Source organism: Drosophila gunungcola, assembly GCF_025200985.1.
Source record: "Drosophila gunungcola strain Sukarami chromosome 2R unlocalized genomic scaffold, Dgunungcola_SK_2 000004F, whole genome shotgun sequence".
NCBI classification, from domain to species: Eukaryota; Metazoa; Arthropoda; class Insecta; order Diptera; family Drosophilidae; genus Drosophila; species Drosophila gunungcola.
In genome coordinates this window covers 4,547,608-4,569,186 of record NW_026453167.1, presented here as the reverse complement: position 1 = coordinate 4,569,186, position 21,579 = coordinate 4,547,608, and the positions used below count along the sequence as shown (strand labels likewise).

The 21,579-nt window shown below is 45.5% G+C and overlaps 9 protein-coding genes across 18 annotated transcripts in view; 6 read left to right on the top strand and 3 right to left on the bottom strand.

Moving 5' to 3' along the window:
- Nucleotides 1–184: 184 nt before the first annotated feature.
- Nucleotides 185–3,446, top strand: LOC128254205 (uncharacterized). The gene is given in 5 exon segments (XM_052983097.1): nucleotides 185–561; nucleotides 564–660; nucleotides 704–1,002; nucleotides 1,005–1,228; nucleotides 2,141–3,446. Coding segments are annotated over 5 exon segments (1,413 nt in total). The 5' UTR covers nucleotides 185–305; the 3' UTR covers nucleotides 2,678–3,446.
- Nucleotides 3,447–3,576: 130 nt separating this feature from the next.
- On the top strand, nucleotides 3,577–4,668 carry LOC128254189 (uncharacterized). The gene is made up of 3 exons (XM_052983067.1): nucleotides 3,577–4,110; nucleotides 4,173–4,280; nucleotides 4,338–4,668. Exons 1-3 carry the CDS (start codon nucleotides 3,721–3,723, stop codon nucleotides 4,572–4,574), a joined length of 735 nt encoding a protein of 244 aa, XP_052839027.1. The 5' UTR covers nucleotides 3,577–3,720; the 3' UTR covers nucleotides 4,575–4,668.
- Nucleotides 4,669–5,112: 444 nt separating this feature from the next.
- On the top strand, nucleotides 5,113–6,234 carry LOC128254186 (S-adenosylmethionine sensor upstream of mTORC1). Its single transcript, XM_052983063.1, is given in 3 exon segments — nucleotides 5,113–5,731; nucleotides 5,733–5,957; nucleotides 5,959–6,234. Coding segments are annotated over 3 exon segments (912 nt in total). The 5' UTR covers nucleotides 5,113–5,197; the 3' UTR covers nucleotides 6,112–6,234.
- Nucleotides 6,235–6,263: 29 nt separating this feature from the next.
- LOC128254165 (transcription factor grauzone) lies at nucleotides 6,264–8,598 on the bottom strand. The gene is given in 5 exon segments (XM_052983025.1): nucleotides 6,264–6,508; nucleotides 6,569–6,901; nucleotides 6,903–6,960; nucleotides 7,019–8,307; nucleotides 8,372–8,598. Coding segments are annotated over 5 exon segments (2,037 nt in total). The 5' UTR covers nucleotides 8,489–8,598; the 3' UTR covers nucleotides 6,264–6,268.
- An 822-nt stretch (nucleotides 8,599–9,420) lies between these two features.
- On the top strand, nucleotides 9,421–12,921 carry LOC128254172 (probable ribonuclease ZC3H12C). Its single transcript, XM_052983039.1, has 6 exons — nucleotides 9,421–9,694; nucleotides 11,138–11,245; nucleotides 11,299–11,502; nucleotides 11,563–12,275; nucleotides 12,341–12,562; nucleotides 12,627–12,921. Exons 1-6 carry the CDS (start codon nucleotides 9,536–9,538, stop codon nucleotides 12,829–12,831), a joined length of 1,611 nt encoding a protein of 536 aa, XP_052838999.1. The 5' UTR covers nucleotides 9,421–9,535; the 3' UTR covers nucleotides 12,832–12,921.
- Nucleotides 9,727–10,989, top strand: LOC128254201 (uncharacterized). Its single transcript, XM_052983094.1, has 3 exons — nucleotides 9,727–10,262; nucleotides 10,321–10,439; nucleotides 10,500–10,989. The coding sequence occupies exons 1-3, from the start codon at nucleotides 9,972–9,974 to the stop codon at nucleotides 10,714–10,716; spliced, it is 627 nt and encodes a 208-aa protein (XP_052839054.1). The 5' UTR covers nucleotides 9,727–9,971; the 3' UTR covers nucleotides 10,717–10,989.
- Nucleotides 12,922–13,093: 172 nt separating the features above from the next.
- On the bottom strand, nucleotides 13,094–17,621 carry LOC128254195 (uncharacterized). 4 transcript variants are annotated; one of them, XM_052983086.1, is made up of 4 exons: nucleotides 17,532–17,621; nucleotides 17,309–17,444; nucleotides 17,189–17,246; nucleotides 13,094–13,518 (listed from the first exon to the last, which is right to left on the bottom strand). In XM_052983086.1, exons 2-4 carry the CDS (start codon nucleotides 17,372–17,374, stop codon nucleotides 13,196–13,198), a joined length of 447 nt encoding a protein of 148 aa, XP_052839046.1. In that variant the 5' UTR covers nucleotides 17,375–17,444; nucleotides 17,532–17,621; the 3' UTR covers nucleotides 13,094–13,195. The 4 variants fall into 4 exon arrangements, with proteins under 4 accessions (XP_052839046.1, XP_052839047.1, XP_052839045.1 ...); XM_052983087.1 differs by having other exon boundaries at nucleotides 17,502–17,617; XM_052983085.1 differs by lacking the exons at nucleotides 17,189–17,246; nucleotides 17,309–17,444; nucleotides 17,532–17,621 and adding exons at nucleotides 16,374–16,431; nucleotides 16,498–16,849.
- On the top strand, nucleotides 14,121–16,350 carry LOC128254176 (aarF domain-containing kinase 1). 4 transcript variants are annotated; one of them, XM_052983042.1, is made up of 4 exons: nucleotides 14,121–14,254; nucleotides 14,609–15,733; nucleotides 15,791–15,890; nucleotides 15,953–16,350. In XM_052983042.1, the coding sequence occupies exons 2-4, from the start codon at nucleotides 14,621–14,623 to the stop codon at nucleotides 16,306–16,308; spliced, it is 1,569 nt and encodes a 522-aa protein (XP_052839002.1). In that variant the 5' UTR covers nucleotides 14,121–14,254; nucleotides 14,609–14,620; the 3' UTR covers nucleotides 16,309–16,350. The 4 variants fall into 4 exon arrangements, with proteins under 4 accessions (XP_052839002.1, XP_052839006.1, XP_052839005.1 ...); XM_052983046.1 differs by having other exon boundaries at nucleotides 15,791–15,886; nucleotides 15,950–16,174; XM_052983045.1 differs by having other exon boundaries at nucleotides 14,253–14,390.
- Nucleotides 17,622–17,994: 373 nt separating the features above from the next.
- Nucleotides 17,995–21,579, bottom strand: part of LOC128254178 (translation initiation factor IF-2) — a 29,270-nt gene continuing 25,685 nt past the window's right edge. For all 4 annotated transcript variants that reach the window (XM_052983050.1, XM_052983049.1, XM_052983052.1 and 1 more), the window contains one exon: nucleotides 17,995–18,607. The gene's annotated coding sequence lies outside the window, so the exon portion shown is untranslated. The remainder of the gene's footprint in view (nucleotides 18,608–21,579) is intronic.

Below are 21,579 nucleotides of genomic sequence, written 5' to 3'. Positions count from 1 at the left end.
AATTTACTCAGTTGAGAACATTATGTAATAAAATATTATATATAACTAAGTAAAAGCGTAACCTATTTCGTTTTTTATATCATGTAAGCTTTGTATTCTTGGCGCCCTCTTTTTCGAGTTCCCAGGAACATCAGTATTTTTCAGTATGTTTCTTGCTAGCCCCAAAAATACCAGGAGCATTTTAAGTTGCGCCACCTGGCAACACTGCAACTCCAGTATATACAGAAATCAAATACGATTTTTGCAAGCCTGGCCATTCGAATTGGAATCCAACCAACAGTAAAGCGGATTTGTAAACAAAAACAATGAAACTGGAGGAGCTGCTGACCAAAGGATCCTCCTCGCCGCCGGAGGACGACGACGAGGACGAGAAGGCGGAGCTGAAGCCGCAGAAGTCGAGCAGCGCCACGGCGGACGAGGGGGCGGAGAACGCGGAGGATGCGGCCGAGGATGCTGGCGAAAAGGAAGGCGCGGGTGGCAAAAAGAAAGGCACGCGCAAGAAACGCTCGCTCAATTGGGAGGAAGCCGAACGGGGACTGCTCCTCGAGGTCATCAAGTCCAAGTGGCCTTCGTGGAGAACCGCAGCGTGGACGCCAAGAGCATAAAGGCCAAGCGTCTGGCGTGGTCGCAGATCACCTAAGCAGTAAGTTGCGCAATACGGTTTTGGGATGAGCTCCTCTTCTAACACCCACTTCCCATTCAGATTCAATGCCCTCAACTTCCGACACCGCCTGCTGGAGCAGATCCAGGTGCAGTGGCGCAGCATGAAGAACTCCGCCAAGCGGGAGCACCAGCAGAAGCATCCGAAGGCGGAGGCCCTCGAGGGCATGCGCATGATCGAGTTCCTGGAGGAGATGCAGAAGGATCCGGTCACCTCGCGCAGCCAGACACGCAGCGCCAACAGCACCAACGGCGTCGCCAAGAAGGAGCTGCTGGACATCGACGAGGACGAGGACATGCCGCTGGCCGCTCTGCCCAACTCCACGAACGCCAGCGAGGACACCTGCAGACCTCCACCATCGCCATCCCCTCGCCGCCGCCCTCCACCGCCGGTGGGGATGGGGACTCGCAGCAAGAGGCCACTCCCGCCGCCCAGTTGCCCGTCCAGCGGCGCAAGCGGGCCAAGGCCAAGCCATCGCCCTCGGGCGCCAAGACAGAAGCGTCCGCCGAAACGGGGGAGGAGAACGAGAAGGGCGCAGCCTCGCCGCGAAAACGCAGACAGAGGAATGTGAGTTGGGACACAAGTCCATCCGAAACAGATTCTATTTGAAAGCAGATGCCTAAATCTTATAGGAGAAGGTTATGATTTTAATAATATAAACTAGAAAGAGTGCAAAGTATAACGTCAAACTTTAACTGATTTGTAATTAAAAGTGATTTCTAGTAGGCTAAAATCAGATGCCTAAGTCTTTTATACCCTATGAAATATTATGGATTTTCAAGGAAAAGGATGCGCTTTAAAGAACTTAAGCTACACAGGTTGCGAAGCATAACTTCAAAAGACAATGCTGTCCAATCTTAACTGATTTGTAATTAAATGTGATTTTTAGTTGAATTGGGACGGAAGTCAATCCTTAACAGATTCCCGTATAAACAAAGATTTTTACCCATATAATCTAAAGTAGACTTAACTATAACTATAAGGTTACCCTAAGATTTTGCAGCATTGTCTAGTCTGTCTAGTTTAGTTTAGGCTTAGTTATAAATACATTTTAATATTTTAATTACATTTTAACATATCCTTGTTCCTGAAAATTCTTAATTTTCCATATAGAAGATAAGATTTAAGCCGTATTATACCTTTAAGTCAAAACGTTTTTGTTTTTCTTTTTATGTTAAGTAAGCAGAATTCGTAAAGTCTAGAATATCCTCAGGTTTGGCAGCATTGTCCTTTAAAGTAATACATTACATAGCTCAGATAAGGCTTAGTTATATTTTATGAAACATATCTTTATCCTTTAAAATCCTACATTTTTCTCAAGATAAGATTTACGCATCTCATTTCAATAGAATTGGCTGCATCATCCCTTAAAATCGTAAACTTACTTTTTTATTTTTAAGTAATTAGATAGTATTTCGAAATGGTATTATCTAATTTAAGAATTATAAAACTTACTAATGATATTTCATCTTTCACCAGCTTTCCCAAGCTCAGTCGCTGCTGTCCGACGAGAACGAGCCCTCCAACAGCGTAGCACAGACCGGCTCGCTCCAGCAGTTCTCCCTGGGCGCCACTGCCGTGGTGGACACGAATAGCCAGCCCTTAGATCTCGTTGCCTCCTCCGAGATGGAGCAGAAGTACAAGCAGGACCTGTTTCGGCTGCTGAAACAGGCTCGCCTGGCCGAGATCGACTACGCCCGGCGGGAGCACGAGCAGAAGCTGCGCTTCGAGCAGATGGAGCAGGAGGTGAAGATGGCCTACTACCGGCAGGAGCAGGACCTCAAGCTGCGGCACATGCGCGAGGAGCACGACATCCGGCTGCGGCAGCAGCGGCGGGAGCACGAGGCGCGCTTGGGCATCTACTCGCTGAAGGGAAGCGGCCTCAACGGAAGCATACAGGATCAGAGCTCGGCCAAGTGCAATGCCAAAGCGGACTACAACAATGTCCACGAGGCGGGGCCATCGACCAGTGCGGAGGGGGCGCTGGCGCTCAATACCGCCGCCGCCTGCAATTAGGGCTCACATTGCATACACAGTACGGATTGCCAGCAATTAGCGTGTAAGGGCATTTAGAGGAAACATCAACAGTACTTTAAAATTTAGCTTGAAATACGTTTAGCGAAATGTAGCTCATCCGGCGGCATCCGGTTAGCCGGAAATGCAGAAATCCGGTTACGGATACGGATACGGATACGGAAACGAATACGAATACTCATCGACACACTCAAGTTGCCACACGGACAAATGGACTGTTGTTTTTTGTGCATTTCGCACCACACACGAACTCACAGACATTGCATTTTCAAGAAAATTAGTATTATAAATATATAATTGTATCGGTATCTGTTAAGTATTCCTGGCAAAGAGATCAATTCAAAACGCGGTTGTGTCGTCGAACAAACAAACAAACAAAGAAAATACTCAAAAGCACAGACTCTGGATAAGTTCCCCTTTTGCAGAACGCAATTTACTCATCAGTCAGTATTCTCTATGGCCACTGTATTATTTTTATATATTCATTCGGTTTAGTTTTAAGCCTTTTTTTACATAACTACCATTTATACATAGGGTGCAACCATGCCGTAAATATGTAAATCAATGTATGTTTGTTCATACATTAACGAGAAACTTTTATAATTCGTGTAATCATAAGTTACTGTACGTCGTGTTGTATAGCGCTGTAATATCCTGTCACTTGCTTCAGCTTAATAAATGCCGTATATGGGGCGCGAGCAAGGTAAAATTAAACCATTAGATAATGAAATACAAATACATAGTGTGTAAACAGTTGGGATTATTGTTTTAAAAGTTTAAAAAGGGATTGGGAATGAGCGATCAAACTGATTTTATGTGCTAAGCCTGTGTGTATGCTTCTATTATCGTTTTTTAAATGAGTTTCATATGAATCGAGGGATGCTTTTCTAAAAAACCTTTCTAACGTAAAAGTAGAGATTGATGTAAAATCAGTGTTTAATGTAATCAAAAATATTTTTTTTTTATAAAAAACCGTGTATCTAAGTAACTATTGGAACTAAATATTTTTCGGGAAGTAACACAAAATGAAGGACCTGGACGGTACCTTGGATACCCTAGAAAATGCCCGTTTCAATTATTTGTACGTAAAGGCCATTGCTCGGTTGGGAAAGGACTCAATCTTCACGGACAGCGAGTTGGTCAGCATTGTGATGCTCTACCATAAGTTTGTCCTGGCTAATGGATCGAGGGCCAAATATATGACTATATTGCAACTCACCATGCTGATGGAGCTCTTGTTCGAGATTGTGGATCGCGACAATATTGCGACTATTGTGTATAGAATTGCCCATACTCCGGGCACTAGAAATTCGGATTTCTTTCCGGACAAACATGTGCATTTGGATGCCTTTGTGCGGTTATTTACCATCTACTTTACCAGAGATCTGCAGATGAAGATGGAGTTTGCCTTCTCGGTGAGTCAAAATGGAAATTCTAGTTAATTATGACTAATATGAAATATTCTATTATTCGAAAGATCTACGATAAAACCGATTCCAAGCAGTTGAATGGCGAGGAGGTGGGCTCTTTTGTTAGCAAATTTTTTGAGAACGAGGACGAAGACGAAGCCATTGAGCTTCGATTGGTGAGGCAATGTTTTTTTTTTTTTTATGTTTGTGATATTTATTTACCATTCTTAAAGGACATGAAAGAAATGCTCTTCCAGAAGTTCGATCTGGACAAGGATACTAATATTCAGGAGGAGGAGTATTACGAGGTGGTACGCCGACAACCAATGTTGCTGGAGTGTTTTGGCCGCGTCTTTCCCCCGAATCCTCGCATGGAGGTCCTTGCCCTTTGCGCCAATGTCATGTCCTGGTTCGATGACTCTCCCAATCCAAGGATTATCACAAAATCAGATGGAAAGGGAGTTGTATAAGAGGAATCCCAAGTGATAGAATTTATTTAAATTAAAATGTGTTAAAAAAAGACTGTCGATTCGGGAACAAGAAATAAACCCGAAGCAACAACATTATTAAAGTTTTTTGATTTTCAGATATTAAGTACCAAAAATAAAATGCATTTAAATTATAACCAATACAAAGTTTTGCAAACTAACACTATCTGTGGTACTTCCTATACTTTGAAAAAAAAAAGTCTGGTCAAAATAATTTTCTTTAATTTTATTATTTTATGTTTTCCTTAAATCATTTATTTTTGAAAAATGATTTAAAATGTTAAATGTTCGTTAGTTTTTTTTATTTATTAATAATGTATGAAAAAAAATCAAGTAAAACTAAAAGGATGGCAAATAAATGAAATATTAATTTAATTTTCGGTTTTTAGAATTATACGATACTTTTGGGAGTTTTGTAACAACTTTTATATCTTTTAGTTTATAGACCGTTTCCTTTCTAGAACCATTTCAAACCTCACGGTACACCCGCAAAATTGAATTAAAGGCGATAACGATAACGATACCTTATTTATCGAGCTACGCGCATACCCAATACACGCTACCCGTCCGAAGTAAACAATCCAATCCAATCAAACGCTTTCGGAATGGCCACGGAGGAGCACCAGCGCCTGGCCAACATCGTGAAGAGCTGCCACGAAAGCCTGCGCCAGCTGACCAAGGAACATGGCGCCACGGCGGCCTGGCAGGAGCACACCAGTCCCAGAAATGCCAAACGCCTGGCGGAGTACGCCAAGGCCATGCGGCAACTGGCGGCCATATGGGAGACCAACGAGGGCAATGTGGAGTTGCAGGCACGCAGCCGCATCAAGTGGGCCATCGACTACATCACCAAGTACTTCTTCACCGAGGGCATCTACCTGCAGAAGCGACAGCGTGAGCAGCGTCTCCTGGAATCCTACAGAGCCGAGGGCAAGCTGGGTGAGTTGGAGTGCAGGCTGATGGAGGAGCCGCCGGACAGACTGCATGTGCTGGATGTGGGCAGCTGCTTCAACCCCTTTGCCAGTGTTCCGCACCTGGAGGTCACTGCTTTGGACTTGTGCCCGGCCACCGAGGATGTTCTGCAGGCAGATTTCCTCAAGGTGGAGGTGGCGGCGCATGGATTGGATCAACCGGAACTAGGAGGCGGGTAGCGTGAGAAGGCTGCCAGCGAACCACTACGAGTGCGTCATCTTCAGCCTGCTGCTGGAGTACATGCCCAGCGCCGAGCAACGACTGCAGTGCTGCCGCAAGGCCTACGATCTGCTCCTGCCCGAGGGCATCCTCGTGCTCATCACACCCGACTCCCAGCATGTGGGCAAGAACGCGCACCTCATGAAGAACTGGCGCTACTCGCTGGCCAGGATCTGGCCTGCTGCGGGTGCGCTTCGAGAAGCTGCCGCACATCTCGTGCATGGTGTTTCGCAAGGCCATCAGCCGGGAACTCGCCCAGCACTGGGCCAGCATTCACCGGGAGGAGGGCATGAGCGAGGAGATCCGGATACCGCAGGACGACGCCTAGGGCTAGATTAGATACAACACTATATCATATCATAAATCGATGTAAATATGTCCATGTCTACTTATTTATGGCTTAACTTATCTGTGTGTTAAGTGCGAGTTAATAATAATGGTTGACGATTTATCTACTATCTATAGATGTCGTAAACGGACAAATGCTATTGCTTCTGCTCCGGGTGTGGGAAGAGGGCGCCGCTAGCTTGGCGCTTCTTCATCGCCGTGGTGGCGCCCTGCGATATCTTCATGATGTTCGGTGGCAGCGGCTTCTTGCGGTCCGCCTCCCATTCGGCTCGATGGAGTCGCTGGCGGTGCTTGTACATGTTGGCGTTGGAAAAGAACGTCATGGGACAGTTGGGGCAGGTGTAGAGCACCTCGCCGGTGTGCGTGGATGTGTGTTCCTGTGGACAGAAGGCTCTGCATGAGTATCAGCTTTCTAGGTTACTAGTTCAATGACCCACCCGCAGATCCTGCGGCCGCTTGAAGGCCTTCTCGCACATCCCGCACTTGAACTTGCGTTCGCAGAGATGATTGTGGTAGATGTGGCGCTTCAGGGCCCTGGAGTTGGTGGATGTCTTGTTGCAGATGTGACAGCGATGCTCGCCGCCCGGCGGCTCGTGCACCGTGTTCATGTGCTGCTTCAGTCCGGACAAATGGCGCAGCCAGGTGCCGCAGATCTCGCACTGGACGGGATCGGGCTTGGGCCGCGGCTCCTCGGAGTGTTCCAGCTCGTGATGCTTCTTGAGATTCGTTTGGGAACGCAGCGTCTTGCCGCACTTATCGCAGATGATGGCCTGTTTCGGGGTCGTGCATGTAGCGCAAGTGCTCCTTTAGCTTGCGCTCCGTGGGAATCCTATGGCATTCAAAAGTTTAGTTGGTTAATCAGCTAAAAAAATATAAAGAAAACCCACTTCTTATTACACTCTGGACAGGAGAATTTGAACTCTGACTTGGGCACATGCTTGGACACGTCGTGGTACTCTATGGCCGCCTTGGTGGTGAAGCTCTTGGGGCACTTCTCGCACTGGTATACCCGCTTCTCCTTCGGCTCCGTCTTGACCTCCGGATTCGTGTGCGTCTGCTCGTGAATTTCCAGGGTGCGCGAGTCCTGGAACACCCGGCCGCACTGCGAGCACATGAAGTGATCCGGATTCTTGTGGACCAGAACATGCTCAGCCAAAGCCTTGCGTATGTGGAACTTTTTCCCGCAGCACTCGATGAAACCGGAATCGATGTTGTGCGAGACGCGCTGATGTCGTCGCATGTCCGCAAAGTTCTGCACCAGCAGATTGCAGACGGAGCAGGGGAACTTCTTGAAGAACTGCAGGATAATCTCATCGTACTCGCTCTGTTGGAGCTTTCGTCGCTCGATTTCCTCGCGGCTCAGGCGAACGGGTGGCACCAGCGGTTTCTCCCGCTTTCGGTACTTTTTGGGTTTCACCACAACGCGCTTGGGAATCTCGGCGTACCGCTCCTCGGGCTCAATGTCGGGCAGGCTGTTGTCGGAGTCCTCGCCACTACTTTCGCTAGAGGAACTGGCGCTGTCGTCGGTGCCCAAGACAGCCTCGGCAGCCACGAACTCCGTGTCATTGTTGTCCCTGGCCTCGTCCTCATCGTCGTCGTCTTTGTCGTCCTCATCGGAGTCCAGTTCCTTTTTGGGCGAGGCACGGGGCTCGGGCTTGGCTTTGGGCGGACGTCCACGCCTCGTGCTCCTTCGCAGCGGGCGGCCCTTGGTGGGTTCGCCTTCTCTTGCTGTTCCATTGGGGTTGCTCTTAATGTCCGGAGAGAGGAAATCCGCCAGAGGTGCGTCCGAATCACTGTCCACTGGCTGCTCGTTTTTGATGCGCCTCTTCGGAAGTGGAGAACCTTCGGTTCTCACACCCAACCGCTTGAGAAGAGTTTTGGTCTCCGTCTTAACTGGGTCCTCCAACAACTCCACTTTGGGCAGAGGTTCCAGTTCGTTCACCTCCACTTTGACCTCACTGGGCGCGAAGAAACCCTCGGCCAGGGCGTCCAGTTCCACGGAGTACAGCGGATTGAGGGCATCCTCCGTCGCGCCGCAGAATTCGATAGGCTCGCTCTTGGAGTCGCTGCTCCTCTGCTGGTGCAGGCATGAGACGCGCTGGTGGAACTCCTCGAAGCTGCTGACGCAGTCCCAGCACTCCCGGCAGATCGCCGCCTCCTTGTCCGCCGTGAGGACCTGCAGGAGAGGGAATTGTGAGTCCCCTAAGCACCCAAACTTGCGGTTATGGCGCACAGCTTACCTCGGAAAACGAAAAGTGCTTGTTTATGGTCGCCCTAATGTTCAGACGGACGCCCTCCGCGGACTGCAGTCCGTAGCCGGCGGACGAGCAGGCCAGGCAGAGCACGCAGGTCGTCATGATGTCAGCGGATCCAGTGGGAAACCCCTAAACCTGCTCCATTTCCACTCACAGTTTTTGTTTACGATTTTGCAAAAATTTGTTTTCGTCCAATGCAAAGCAGGGTTGTCAAGTGCACGTATAATATGTCTGTGAACCGATACTATCGGCAGCTGGGCAATAATCATCGTGACTGGGAAGGTAAATGGGCGTATTCAGCAGAACAGCAGATGGATCAGTAATAAGTGGTATAGTTTGTTATGCTGATCATAAGCGTGATTCATTATGCCTTAATTAATAATTTGTATTAATTGATTTGTTGTTAACACTCTGATTTTTATGTTTGTTCTTAGCGATATTTACTTATCGGTATGGGCTAGCATACTATTTGTAAACTCCCTTTTTGCTGATCATGAGGAAGAATATTTGCATCATGATCAGTGATCATACGCGTTCGGCAGCTCTATCGTAAGAAATCCATCAGTGATCAATGTTCATGTTGCTCTGCTGAAAACGACCAATGAATTGTGGATCATGGAATAATTATTTGCTTTAGAAATACAAAATAACTATTACGTAACAAAAAAAACAAAATTAAGTTTATATTTAAAACATTAATTTATTCCCAATAGTTTTATGTTAATGACAGAATAAATAATATAAATGATTTCAGATAGTAATAATACGTTTTATATAAATGTTGAACAAGTGTATAAATTTTCAAATTAAGATATTTTGGGTGGGAAAATACCTAGAATTAAATTAATGCAATTCAAGAATATTAATAAGCTAAGAATATTAATAAGCTGATAAATGGTTGAATTAATCATGAACATTATCTGTGATAACTGCTCCATGGTTTTGTTTAAAAAATACGTATGCGACAGCCCTACAAAAATACCCTAGCGCCTTTTAATTCGCGCCCAGACGCTGTGGAAAGTGTCTAGCGCCTGGAAAAATACCAAAACACGCACATTGCTAAATCAGCTGGTTGCCTATTGCAGAGTTTAATAAAGATCGAGAGTTTTAATTATTTGTTTGCCATAAATAAGACGTGTTGGGCCAATAATGGGCAAGACCAAAAAGAGCAGGAGACACCAAAAGAACAAAAAGACGAAACAGCAGTGGCATAAGAAGGGTTTGGCCTCCGCCAAGGCATCAGAAATCCTTCTCAAGTTATCAGCCGTCGATCCCCAAGTAGATGGCCCATCTGCTCCAAGTAACGCGGTAAGTTTAGAGTTTCTGTTTTGAATAAACCCCATTTTGGCGACATTTCCGAGTTCGCGTCGGTGGCACGCGCAGCTTTTGTTTTCCCGCGAGTGGTGACCAAGTGGTGGGGGCTCTGTTGGGCAGTGCGCAATCGCCGGCGCCCAACTTCCCACATTCCCAGCGAATAGTGAAAAGTTCCAGACACACCAGGTCCAGCCAACTGAATCATCGCTGTTTAGGCCAGCAAATCCGCATACCAGAGGCCAAAGTTTTATACCAAATAAACCCACCAAACATGGAGAAGATCTGGAAGAAGGTGTGCGAGCACCACGATGTGCCAGAGCAGGTGGCCAACGAGTGGTTCACCCGCATCCAGCAGCACCTCAGCTCCGAGGATCCCGCACGCGCCTACCACAACTGGCAGGAGATGATGCAGCGCAAGGAGCCGCACCTGGCTGGCGTGGCCAACCCGAACATTGTGCTGGCCGCCTTTTTCCAGTACTATCACTTCGACGGCAACCGCAGCTGTGCCGAGCAGAACTGCGAGGTCTTCGAGGAGTTCTGCCAGGATGCCGTCATCGAGGATGTGAGTAAGAATCCGTGCTGGGTAAACCCTTCTATCTGGAGTCTTATACCTTAAACAGGATCATGCCAAGAGTCTGGTTTGCAATCTGCTGGGGCGCAAGACCCCGGAGAACCAATTAACCTGGTGCCATGACGACGAGGCCAATTTGCTGCAAGATGTGGACCTGGTGGTGCTTGCGTGAGTATCTATTAACCCATCCTCCTCTCGCTAACCTTCCGCCATTCTGCACTACTCAAGCTCCTCGCCGGAGGAATACAAACACTATACGACTCTACTCCGCTCGGAGTACGCCAATCTGGACGATGCCACTTACAAGGCCATGCGCATCAAGGTGCTGGAGACCCTGCTGATGATACCCTCCATCTATGCCACCGGAGACTACCACGACAAGTACGAGGAGATGGCCCGGGCCAACATACGCAGCGAGATTAGCGATCTAAAGAAGAAGCAGTAGACTGGAGCTGAAGGGGATGAGAATGCGACGGGGCTGCTTTGTTTACTGCTGTTGAGTTGTGTACTTACTGGCCGTTTTACCTCGTTTGACTGCAAGGCGTTCGATGTACGTTGTACCAGGGAACCTTCTCTGCCATGCATCTTTTTAATTTTACACTTAAGTCAAATGTAATCAAAATCATTTTCCTAGTTAGTGTGTACGCCTAGATATATACGTAAGCCCTGTAGACTCCAGCTCATAATTAATAAACTTGATGTAAATGATGTACCAAAACGTGTAGTTTTTCTAAAATCACTTAAAGAACAAAAGAAATATTGAATCGCAGTAAGTAGGAAAAGTAACAGCAGAATTACTTTTCTAAACATACGATCGAGTCACATTCGCATGATATTAAATAGATTTTTTTTTTTTTTCCAAATAGGCAGCAACACAAGATATAGTGGTCTCCAGCACCAGCGCCGAAATGCCTAGACCAAACGCTCTGGCTCAAACCAAGGGGTTCAAGAAGTTCAGGGACCTCAAAGCTAAGGTAACTAATCGTCATTCAAAGATAACCCAATAATAGCATGCGATCCTCTGCAGAACTCACCAAAAAGACTGCAACGCAAGGCCATTCAAAAAAAGCAACTAGATCGCGAAGTGATATCAAAACTGCTCAGCTCGATAAAGAAAAAATACAAGGTACAAAAAAACCCTAATATTAAGCGCAGATTGGACTTTCGTAGCAAAGAATCACCGAAAAAGAATCCCCTGGTGCCGAAACCAAAGTTCTACAGACCGCAAAAGGTAAACATTCTCAGGACTATTATGAACTTTGTTTATATGCTTATTTCCTTTCAAATACAGATCGCTGAAAGTGTTTTCAAACATCGAAATGACACAATTGAAGACGGTGAAATCATCGAGGAGTTACCGAGCAGCGACGATGATGACTGCGTGCTGCTGGAGACTCCAAATGTATCCATAAACATTGATGATGATGGTGGAGACGAAGGTGATAGCCATGATAGCGATGAAAGCGATGATAGCGATGATGAGCCCTGCACAAGTGATAAAATCTTTAAGGCTTGCCAGCGTCGCGCCGAGTCTCTAACAACACCGAAGATAGTTCAAGATAGCAACAGAGAGGCTGCCTTGCGTGTAAAAACAAAATCAGACAATGAAGTTTTATACTCAACCATCACGAAGGCAGAGCCCACCATCAACTTGGTGGATAGCCCGGAACGAGTGCCCAGTCCAGTTGCAGACAACAACGATTCAGTAATTATTATTGAGGACACCATTGGGTTTGTTGGTGGAGAAGATTACATACCACTTCCATCATATTCACCGCCGTTGGTGAAGGGCAAAAAGAAAGGGAGGAGCACAAGGCTTGAGAAAAAGCCCAAAGAGAAAAGCGGCCGGATAAATGACAGCTTTTTCACCACTGCCGAAAAGAAAAAACTTGGAGACTACAATAGCAACACATTTAACCCTTCGGAGGAGATAGGAGAGACCAGTAGCAAGCCGAAAACAAACAAGAGGTCTATTATTATTGACGGTAGCAATGTGGCCTTTGCGTAAGTTTTCCATACACAACACACCCTCAATTATCTTCATATTTTTTTCTATATTTTGCCAACAGCCATGGAAACTCGAATGTGTTCTCCTCGGAGGGAATAATGTATTGCTTGCAATACTTCGACAAAATGGGCCACAATTGCAAGGCTGTAGTGCCAATGTTTCGGAAGAACTTCTATAAATCCTCAAATCCTGAGCTTTTGGACAAGTTGCACAAGGAGGGCAAGATAGTTTTTACGCCATGCAAAAATATTCCCGGTCAAATGTCATCCAGCTACGATGATCGGTGAGCTTTATAGATTACCTTTTTTTGCTCCAGGCAAATGCCACTTATATTATTCGTTTTTTAGCTTCATTTTGCAGCTGGCTTACGAATGGAATGCGGCCGTAGTTTCCAACGACAACTACAGAGACCTCATTGATGAAAGTCCTGCCTTCAAAATGATCGTCGAGAATCGCGTTCTTGGCTACACGTGGTGCGACAATATATTCATTCTTCCCAAAGATCCCTACGGCCGATGGGGACCTAAACTTGACGAAATTCTGCGTTGCTAATCCCTGAGGTTATTTAGTTAGCTACGCCTTTATTATTTATGTTAAAATTTGTTTAGTTTCGTGTATAAAGCTTTTGAGTTACTAGGTTTATTGCGGTCCCTCCAATTTTCCTCATTTTGTCCTTTTAGGTGTGTTAGGTAAGTCGGAACTCAAAATTAATTTGCGGAACTCACTCATCTTACCGGGAACAATGTAAATATAGGTTGGGCGTATTTAATGAGTAGGAATATTAGTTTAAGATCCCGCCCGAAATAAAAACAAGTTTCGAGGAGCAAAGATTATTTACATAGGCAAAACTGTACAGGTGTTTTGTAAGGGGTAGAAATAAGAATAATGTAAGATTTCTGTGAAACGCATTGCCGAGTTACACCACTGGTGGCTGGCCGTTGACCAAAAAAACGGTGGTGGTGGTCGATGTGGTCGTGGTGGCCACGTTTGCCTCGTAAACTGGCGGTGGTTCGTTGATTCCAGCCGCCAAGTTGGGGTTGCTCGCCGCCAAGCTAGTGGCTATGGTCAGGGTGCTGTCCTGCTTTCGATCGCTGAAAGCGGCCTCATCGTAGCTGGGCGGCAGATCCAAGGTCTTGGGCAGCACAGTGACCTCGTCCTGGGTGGTCATGCAAGCGTTGGTGGCTCCGCCGGAGCCGCCGTTGCAACTGTTCGACACATTAATCTCCATTTGGCGACGGGCTGCGGAAAAAGGGAGATCAGTTTGATTATATAAATGCCTGCCCTTATTTTACTTATATAACTAAAATTTTTTTTAAAATTAGTTTACTTTAAAATAAGATTATTTTCTTTTTCAAGCAAACAAAACTTAAAAATAAAAATAGCTATACAAATATATTTATGAGTTTATATAGTACTTATATTTATACTACCTTACAAATACTAAGCAACTTTATATTTCAATTTAAGTTTGAACATAAATAAACTGTCTTTTAAATCAGATGAGTATCAAATTTAGCTTGCAAACGGCATAAAATGTGTAATACAAAAATCATTTACAACTAAAGATTTAAATAAAGGAAATCAAATAAAAGTTGAATACATTAAAGTTCGAATTTAAATTAACATTAATTGCTCTGCTCTGCTAACCGCTTTCTGTTAACCGCTAAACGTTTGCCAAGGGCGTAGTCAACTATAAAAAGGGATTACGCAAGACGTGAACTTGTTTTAAGTATTCACCTAGGCTATCCTCTTTTATAAAGTAATGTTTGTAATATTTACAGTTTACTCAAGCCCCTTCCGTAAGACCCTGGCTACGCCCTTGAACTTTGCTGTTGGATCAGCTGCTGTGACGTCAGCCGAACAGCTGTTTGCGCCACGAAAAAGTCGGAGGCGCTTCAATTTAATCACAGACTTTGTTATTACAACACCTACGCGCCGTCGAATACGCGGCGCCACCTGAAGCGCACAAAATCGAGTAAGTGAAACTATTGGCAGGTATTCCAAAGTGAGCAGCGGCTCACCTTCATTCAGGTGTTTACATAATGGCGCGGGCCAAATCGCCGAGGTGAAAGTTTGCGCCGCTGCATGTGGGAAATGTAAATGTGGAAAATGTAAATGAAAATGTGTGCGAAGCTGCAACAGGTTTAGTGTGTGCGATTTGCCCAAAATCAGTTTGCCAGAGGGCAAAGTGCAAAGTGTGACTCAGCGACTCCGTAGTTCAGTACCAAGTGCGCGTTTAAACGAAGGTGAAAGCGCCAAGGTTAATCGCCACTGACACCTGTTGGTTCTTCTTTTCGGGCCACCAGACTGAACAATCTCTGTCTTTCAGCCGGAGGAGGAGATGCTGCTGCGTCGCGTTCTGGGGTACGGCATTGTGGGCACCGGACTGGCCTCCGCCGGCTGGAGCCTGCACACCAACGACTACGATCCCAACTCGCTGGGCATCGTCCGGCTGTCCCGATCCGCCGCCGCCGTCGTGGACGTGGCACTCACCTACAAGCGGGAGCTCTACTACAGGGACTGGGACAAGGAGACGTCGGAGTACAAGGCGGCGAAGAGCCGCGTCCACAAGATAGCCGCCGAGAAGCTGCTGCAGTTGATATGCATCAACAAGGGCGTCTACATCAAGGTGGGCCAGCACATCGGTGCCTTGGAGTACCTGCTGCCCAAGGAGTTCGTGCAGACCATGAAGGTGCTGCACTCCGATGCGCCGCAGAACCCCATCGAGGACCTGTACAAGGTGATCCGCCAGGATCTGCGCTGCAATCCGGAGGACATCTTCGACAGCTTCGAGCGGGAGCCCCTGGGCACCGCTTCCCTGGCCCAGGTGCACAAGGCGCGGCTCAAAAGCGGCGAGGTGGTGGCCGTGAAGGTGCAACATCCCTATGTCAAGGGCAATTCCCGCGTGGACATGAAGACCATGGAACTGGCCGTCAATGTGCTGGCGCGCATATTCCCCGACTTCAAGATCCACTGGCTGGTGGAGGAGTCCAAGAAGAACCTGCCCATCGAACTGGACTTCCTCAACGAGGGACGCAACGCCGAGAAGGTGGCCAAGCAGTTCGAGAAGTACTCCTGGCTGCGGGTGCCCAAGATCTACTGGAAATACAGCTCGTCTCGCGTCCTAGTCATGGAGTATTTGGAGGGTGGTCATGTCACCGATCTGGACTACATCCGGCGTAACAAAATTGACACCTTTGCGGTCGCCAATCGCATCGGGCAGCTGTACTCCGAGATGATCTTCCGCACCGGCTTTGTGCACAGCGATCCGCATCCGGGCAACATCCTGGTGCGGCGCACGCCAAAGGACAGCCTGGAAATCGTTCTGCTGGACCATGGGCTGTATGCCAATCTGACGGACAAGTTCCGGTACGACTACTCCAAACTCTGGCTGAGCATTCTCAATGTGGACCGTAAGGCAATGCGGCTGCACAGCGAGCAGCTGGGCATCAAGGTATATTAGTTGATGCTGTATAACTTTAACCCATCTAATGTATATACCCATTTCCAGGGCGATCTGTACGGTCTGTTTGCTTGCATGGTGACGGGACGTCCTTGGGAGACGGTGATGCAGGGCCTCACCAAAGTGAAATATTCCAAAGAAGAGGTGCGTTCAGAGCTAAGATGCTCCCTCTCCACTTACTCAAAGCTATCCCTTGTGATTCCACAGAAGAACACGCTGCAAACAACACGTCGCTGGTGCTGCCGCATATTTCCGACGTTCTGGAGCAGGTGGACCGCCAAATGCTGCTCATTCTGAAGACCAACGACCTGATCCGCGGCATCGAGTCCACGCTGCGCACCCAGAACCGCATGACCGCCTTCTGGGTCATGTCCAAGTGCTGTGTGCAATCCTCGTACGCCGAACAGCGTTCCCAACAGGTTGCCGCCGGCTCAGCCGGCTCCTCCTCGCGAATCCTCTGGCTGCGGGTGCGCGAACGATGGGAGCTGCTCAAGCTCAACTGCTACTACCTCTACCTGGGACTGATCAATTTCGGTTTCCTCGAAGCACTCAAGCAGGTTATTTAGTCTAAGTGTGGTTCCCCAAATTAAAAGTACAAAAACTCTGGACGAGCCTGGAAAGGGAACTTTACCTCGTTGTCTCTGCTGGGCGAGATTCCGGGCACCTGCCTCACGTTTGCGTTTGGCGCTCTTCGGAGGAGAACGGATGAATCATTAGCAGGAGGAAAGGGTGACTCGTCTATAGGATAGGCTTACCAAAATCATGGCCAAAGGAAAGGCTATGACAAAGAAGAAGACCAGCACAACGTAAACTACATAGCTGGGATAGAAGAACATGTATGGACCATCGTCCACATAAATGGTGATAGTTGTGTAATTGAATTCCGATGGCGAAATAGTAGCTTCAGTGGTGTAAAGTGTAGTGTTTAGCACAGAAGTAGTGTTACTCAAAAGAGGGCTGGCCGTTGTGTTTAAGGCAGGTGCCATTTTTATTACGAGCTGATCGATACGATTTTGTTGAAGTTGAAGACAACCGTTCTCTGACAAACTGACAAACCCGACTAACCTGAACTACTGGCCACCGAAATTGATAGGACATCCGGGCATGGGTCAGACAGCAGGCCAAAAACCCAAACCAAAACCAAGAACACACATATTTGCTTTGTAATCGTTAGCTGATAAGGTGACAAAACCAGTGTCGAGCCAGGGCTTTGTGTTTTGTTCGTGTTCGCGTTGGCAATTTATCTAATGAGGCGGCGATATGATAAATGTGCGCAAATAGATATATGTCGGAACACTCGCATAAATATATATTAATGTCGTCCATGATTTATAGCGGCCGGGAGGGAAAACCTCTCGTTCTCTCACTCATCTCAAGAACGAGTTCAGTGGCCCAACTAGGGCAAATATTTATGTTTGCCCTCTCTAAAAAAAAAAAAACACTCACCTTGCTCCTCCTTCAGGCGCAGCGACAGCGGGAACGAGCGGCAGGCAATCAGGAGCACCTGGAAAACCAAACTCGATACTTGGCAGAATGTACTAACTTGGCCAAGATGGGCACACTCACGCGCAGCAGGAAGAGCAGGAAGCTGAAGACGCACAGGGCCAGTAGTAGGGCCCCCAGATGATCCATGTTTCGGTTGAAATGACCCTCAAGATGAGTTGTTTTGGCCAAAAGCGTAAACCGTGATTCACTCTAAAGCCTAAGGCACATGTCAAAGCGATAAGATATGGCGACACTGGGCCAAAACGCTGATTACGTTTTAAGCATTTGATGGACTTTTTAGCACCTTTGTCTTCGCTTGCAGGGGATTCCTGGCAGACAGACTAATGAGCGAACTGGGCCAACTGGGCCAACTGGCAGCCACTTACCAAATGGCCAACTCTCGTATGGTGCAGGCCCAGTTATCTCGGCCAGATTGCATTTAATGTTTGTGCCGGCTGTTATCGCCGGATTCTGCCCGTCAGTCGTCAGTTGTTAAACGCTTAATTGAAGCTAATGGCTTTGGCTTTGTGTGCCTTCGCATTCCGGCCAAGGAACGACCTTTGACCCTTGGAAAAAAAAAACAAAAAAAGAATTCGCACACACAGTTCGTCTTTTCCAACACAAATATATTTCCAATGTTTCTCTTTGATTTGAAATCAATTGAACGAATGAAAAGAATCACACGAAAATTCTTAAATACTTAAGCACTACCAACATCGAGCTTTTATCGTACATATATTTAGAGATACATATTTTATTGAATTTTCAAATTGTTTTGTTGGCTACATAATCCCATTGTATTTCATTTTGGTTTGGTTTGCATTGCATTGCAACTCGAATAGATTCATATATGAATATGAAATTGGCACTATTTATATTTCATTGTTTTTGCATATGTGGTTTATATTTACTGATAATCGATGGAAACGTTTCGGATTTTCGCTAGTGCTCGCTGCAATTGAATTTCCGCCGTGTCAATTGAAATTGAAATTGCAATTCGACAATCGCCAATCGCAATTAATTTATTTACGATTTTGTGTGTGTGTGTGTTTGTTTGACCATTTCGTCACGCGTTTGCATACTGTTCAACCATATACACAAGTATATATTATATATTGCGTATTGATATAGGATATATGGCAGCGAAAGCTTTCCTGTTAACCAGTAAAATATTTTCAACATTTTCAACATTCCATATTCTCTGTTTGCATCGGAACTTAATTGAAATCAAAATAAGAAAATAAATGAAACGCAAACACCCGGGGCGGGTACGCATACAATTGGCAGCCACTGTAAGAGGTGTCAGATGCAATAAATGGGCTCCTGACCATTGTTCAACTTTAATTAGCTGCAGAGTCCGAATCCTTTTTAGTTCGTCACCTGTGTAAATAGAAGGGAGGAAAGGAAAGGTAAGTAAATGGCTGGGCGACATGTTTACTCTATGGCTAAGTGGAAATATGCATATGCATGCCCACCATCGCATTAAAATCACACACGAAATTTATTTTAATTTTTATGCACGGTCTGTGCTCATAAAAGATTCATAGACCTACTCTCACTGGTTTTGGCTTAAATCATGCCTGTCAGGCGGCTTCCTTAAAGACATCGCCCCAACTTCAAAAAACATACAACTTTTGTCAAGTTCTGTACACACGTAAATTGGTATCAAAAGAAAAATTCACGTTGACATTTTAATTAATTTATCCCCGACTATGTCTTGTTAATAGTTTTGTTTTGCCTCCAAGTTAACAATGTAAACTGAAAGTGCCAGCATAGACAAACCTTTATCAAATAAATACATACGAATACCATAGACCACACGCACAAGGTGAGACTGGGTGGAAATTGTAGCAGAAACACACGACACAAATCAATTTGCATAAGGATAGAACTTTACAACTTTAGAATCGAGAGAAACTTGCTTGTGGCAGGAGCTTTAACCGAAAGCGATGATGGGTATATACCCATTCATTGTTGTTTATTTTAAAATCATTATTTTAAAAGATCACTAAAATTAAATAATATTACTTAAAAGCAAGGAATAGTAAACAGGGCTCTTAAATTCAAATTTCATTCTGACATTTTAAATAAAATCATAATATATAACACAATGCATAAGGTAAAAAAAAGTTTTAAAATGTGCTCAACTTCTTTTTATGTGTATCAAGTACATTACATTCAAATGAGATATTTCTGATATAAATACAATATATTCCCAAAAAGACAATTTAAATATTGAACAAAAATTTAGTATTGACATATTTAAAATAACTAAACACCGCAATTAAGGAAAAATTAAAGCTAAAAATATTTAAGTTGAATATTAAATACTTGTATTGATAAGACTTTTTATTAAAATATTTATATTACAGTGAAAAACAATTTTTTTAAAATATCAGTTAAAAAAGGTTTACATTCCAATGAGGTATCAAAATAAATTCCAAAAAAAATACAACTTGAATATTGAAAAAAAATGTAACTAAAAATCGCAATTTATAAAATATTTAAATTGAGTATTAAATACTTGAGCTTGCTAAGGTTTTCCTTAAAGATAATAAATAATTAAAAAAAGTTCGTATGAACTGATTGTTTTGTGAAACATAATGCCTTGAACGTTCTCTGGCTTTGGATAATGAGAAAAAATAATCTTTCCATTACTATTTTCCAGTTCAGTTGGATGTCAGCAACAGACTGCAGATATCAGACCACCTGTCACTCTGTCAGCACGTAAATCTAGATTTTGAGCCTGTGCTCAAAATTAAATTTTGAGGTATCTGGCAGTCGAATCTGTGGCACTTATGTTCCTCAATCACCCTCTCCCCATGCGAGTGTGTGTGTATTAAATTTGAAATTCAAATTTATGAAATAGCAGTTGAAGAGCGGTCGTGTCAGATTTTCATCTCAACAGAGGGGAGCTGCTTTGATTCTATGGCATTTGCTCGATGCTTTAACAATTAGATAGCATACATTTTGGGGCTGGCCAAAACGGGGAAAAAGGGGAGAAACTTTCGTCCTAGCACTTTTATGTGGTGTAGGCTATTTTCGAGTGTGGAAAGTTGCTCAGCTGGAATCAAGTTGTAAGCACAATTAGTAGGAGGGGCGTGACGAGTGGGACCGGAGGGGGGCGTGGCCGTTGGCGGCTTTCATTATCGAAACGTGCTCTCACTTTGTCCATGAATGTTGAACGAAATTAATTGCCGGCGGGCAGGAAAATGCGACCGCCGCCCCAACGATTGCACAAAACTTTTGTTTGAATAATTTCATTAAGATTAATTTTCGGCAACAAAGGATCGGGAAAATTATAATTTATAATTAGCAGGCAGCCAGCAAAAGCGCTTCTGTTTGTTTTTCGCCCTGCTTACAGAGATTTTATTGAAAATTTTAATTATGATTTTGTGTGCGTTTTTGTTTTTGTTTTTTGTTTTCTGTGCTTTGTTTTTTAAATATACGCTTAAAAGTTGCTGTGTTTGTACAAGGGCCATAAATGAGGTTTTCCTGCCGCAAAAGCAAATTAAACTGGAGTTGAACTCAAAGCGAGGTTCAGGCGAAAGGGAGCTGGACAATAAAGTTTAATGAATTACACTTTGCGCGAAGGACGAAAGGACGAAGGACATGCGGAGGGAGTGCCAGCTGCTGGTAATCCTTGGACAAACAGCCAGCGAAAAAGCGGAGCAAAATGTCGAAGCAAAAAGGAAATGGAAATATGTCGACGGAAATGAGCATTGACGCCATTGCCGTCCGATTGTCGTGACCCAGACATCCAAGACATCCCAGACTTTCCCAGTTTCGAGCGGAAAGTCCTTGCCCGTTGCTTTGGTCAAGTCACATGCCCTGATTTCCCGACTGGGCGGCTCCATCGCCCAAGTTGCCGTTTCATCATTGTCAACGGCCGCAGAACGTCGAACAAACAATAAATATTGTAAACAATTTGTTTGGCCTGGCTGGGGAAATAGAAAGCCATGGCAAATATTTGCCCACGCCGCCCCAAGCAGGCCCAAACGGAAATCGTTTCCTCCAAGGAGTCGCAGTTGTCGGAGGGGGACAAGACGGGGGGCATGGTGGCTCTGTAAGCCCTTCGGGGCAATAAATTATCATCATCAGCAAATGGCAATGTGGTTCATCCTGTCGCCGCTCCCCACCCCTCCACTCCCCACTCCGCTCCACTACCAATTTCCAATTGCCATCCGGCCGTTGCGATTCCCGATTCAGGACCCCGGGGTCCGCCAGTCGGGGACTTCATCCTCCGGCCACGTAGGTAATGCGGCATTAATTAAATCAAGCCTCATTAAGCGGGGGCGTGGCCTGTGGGCGTACTGCGGTCGTACTCTAATGGCAATTGCAATCGGATTTGC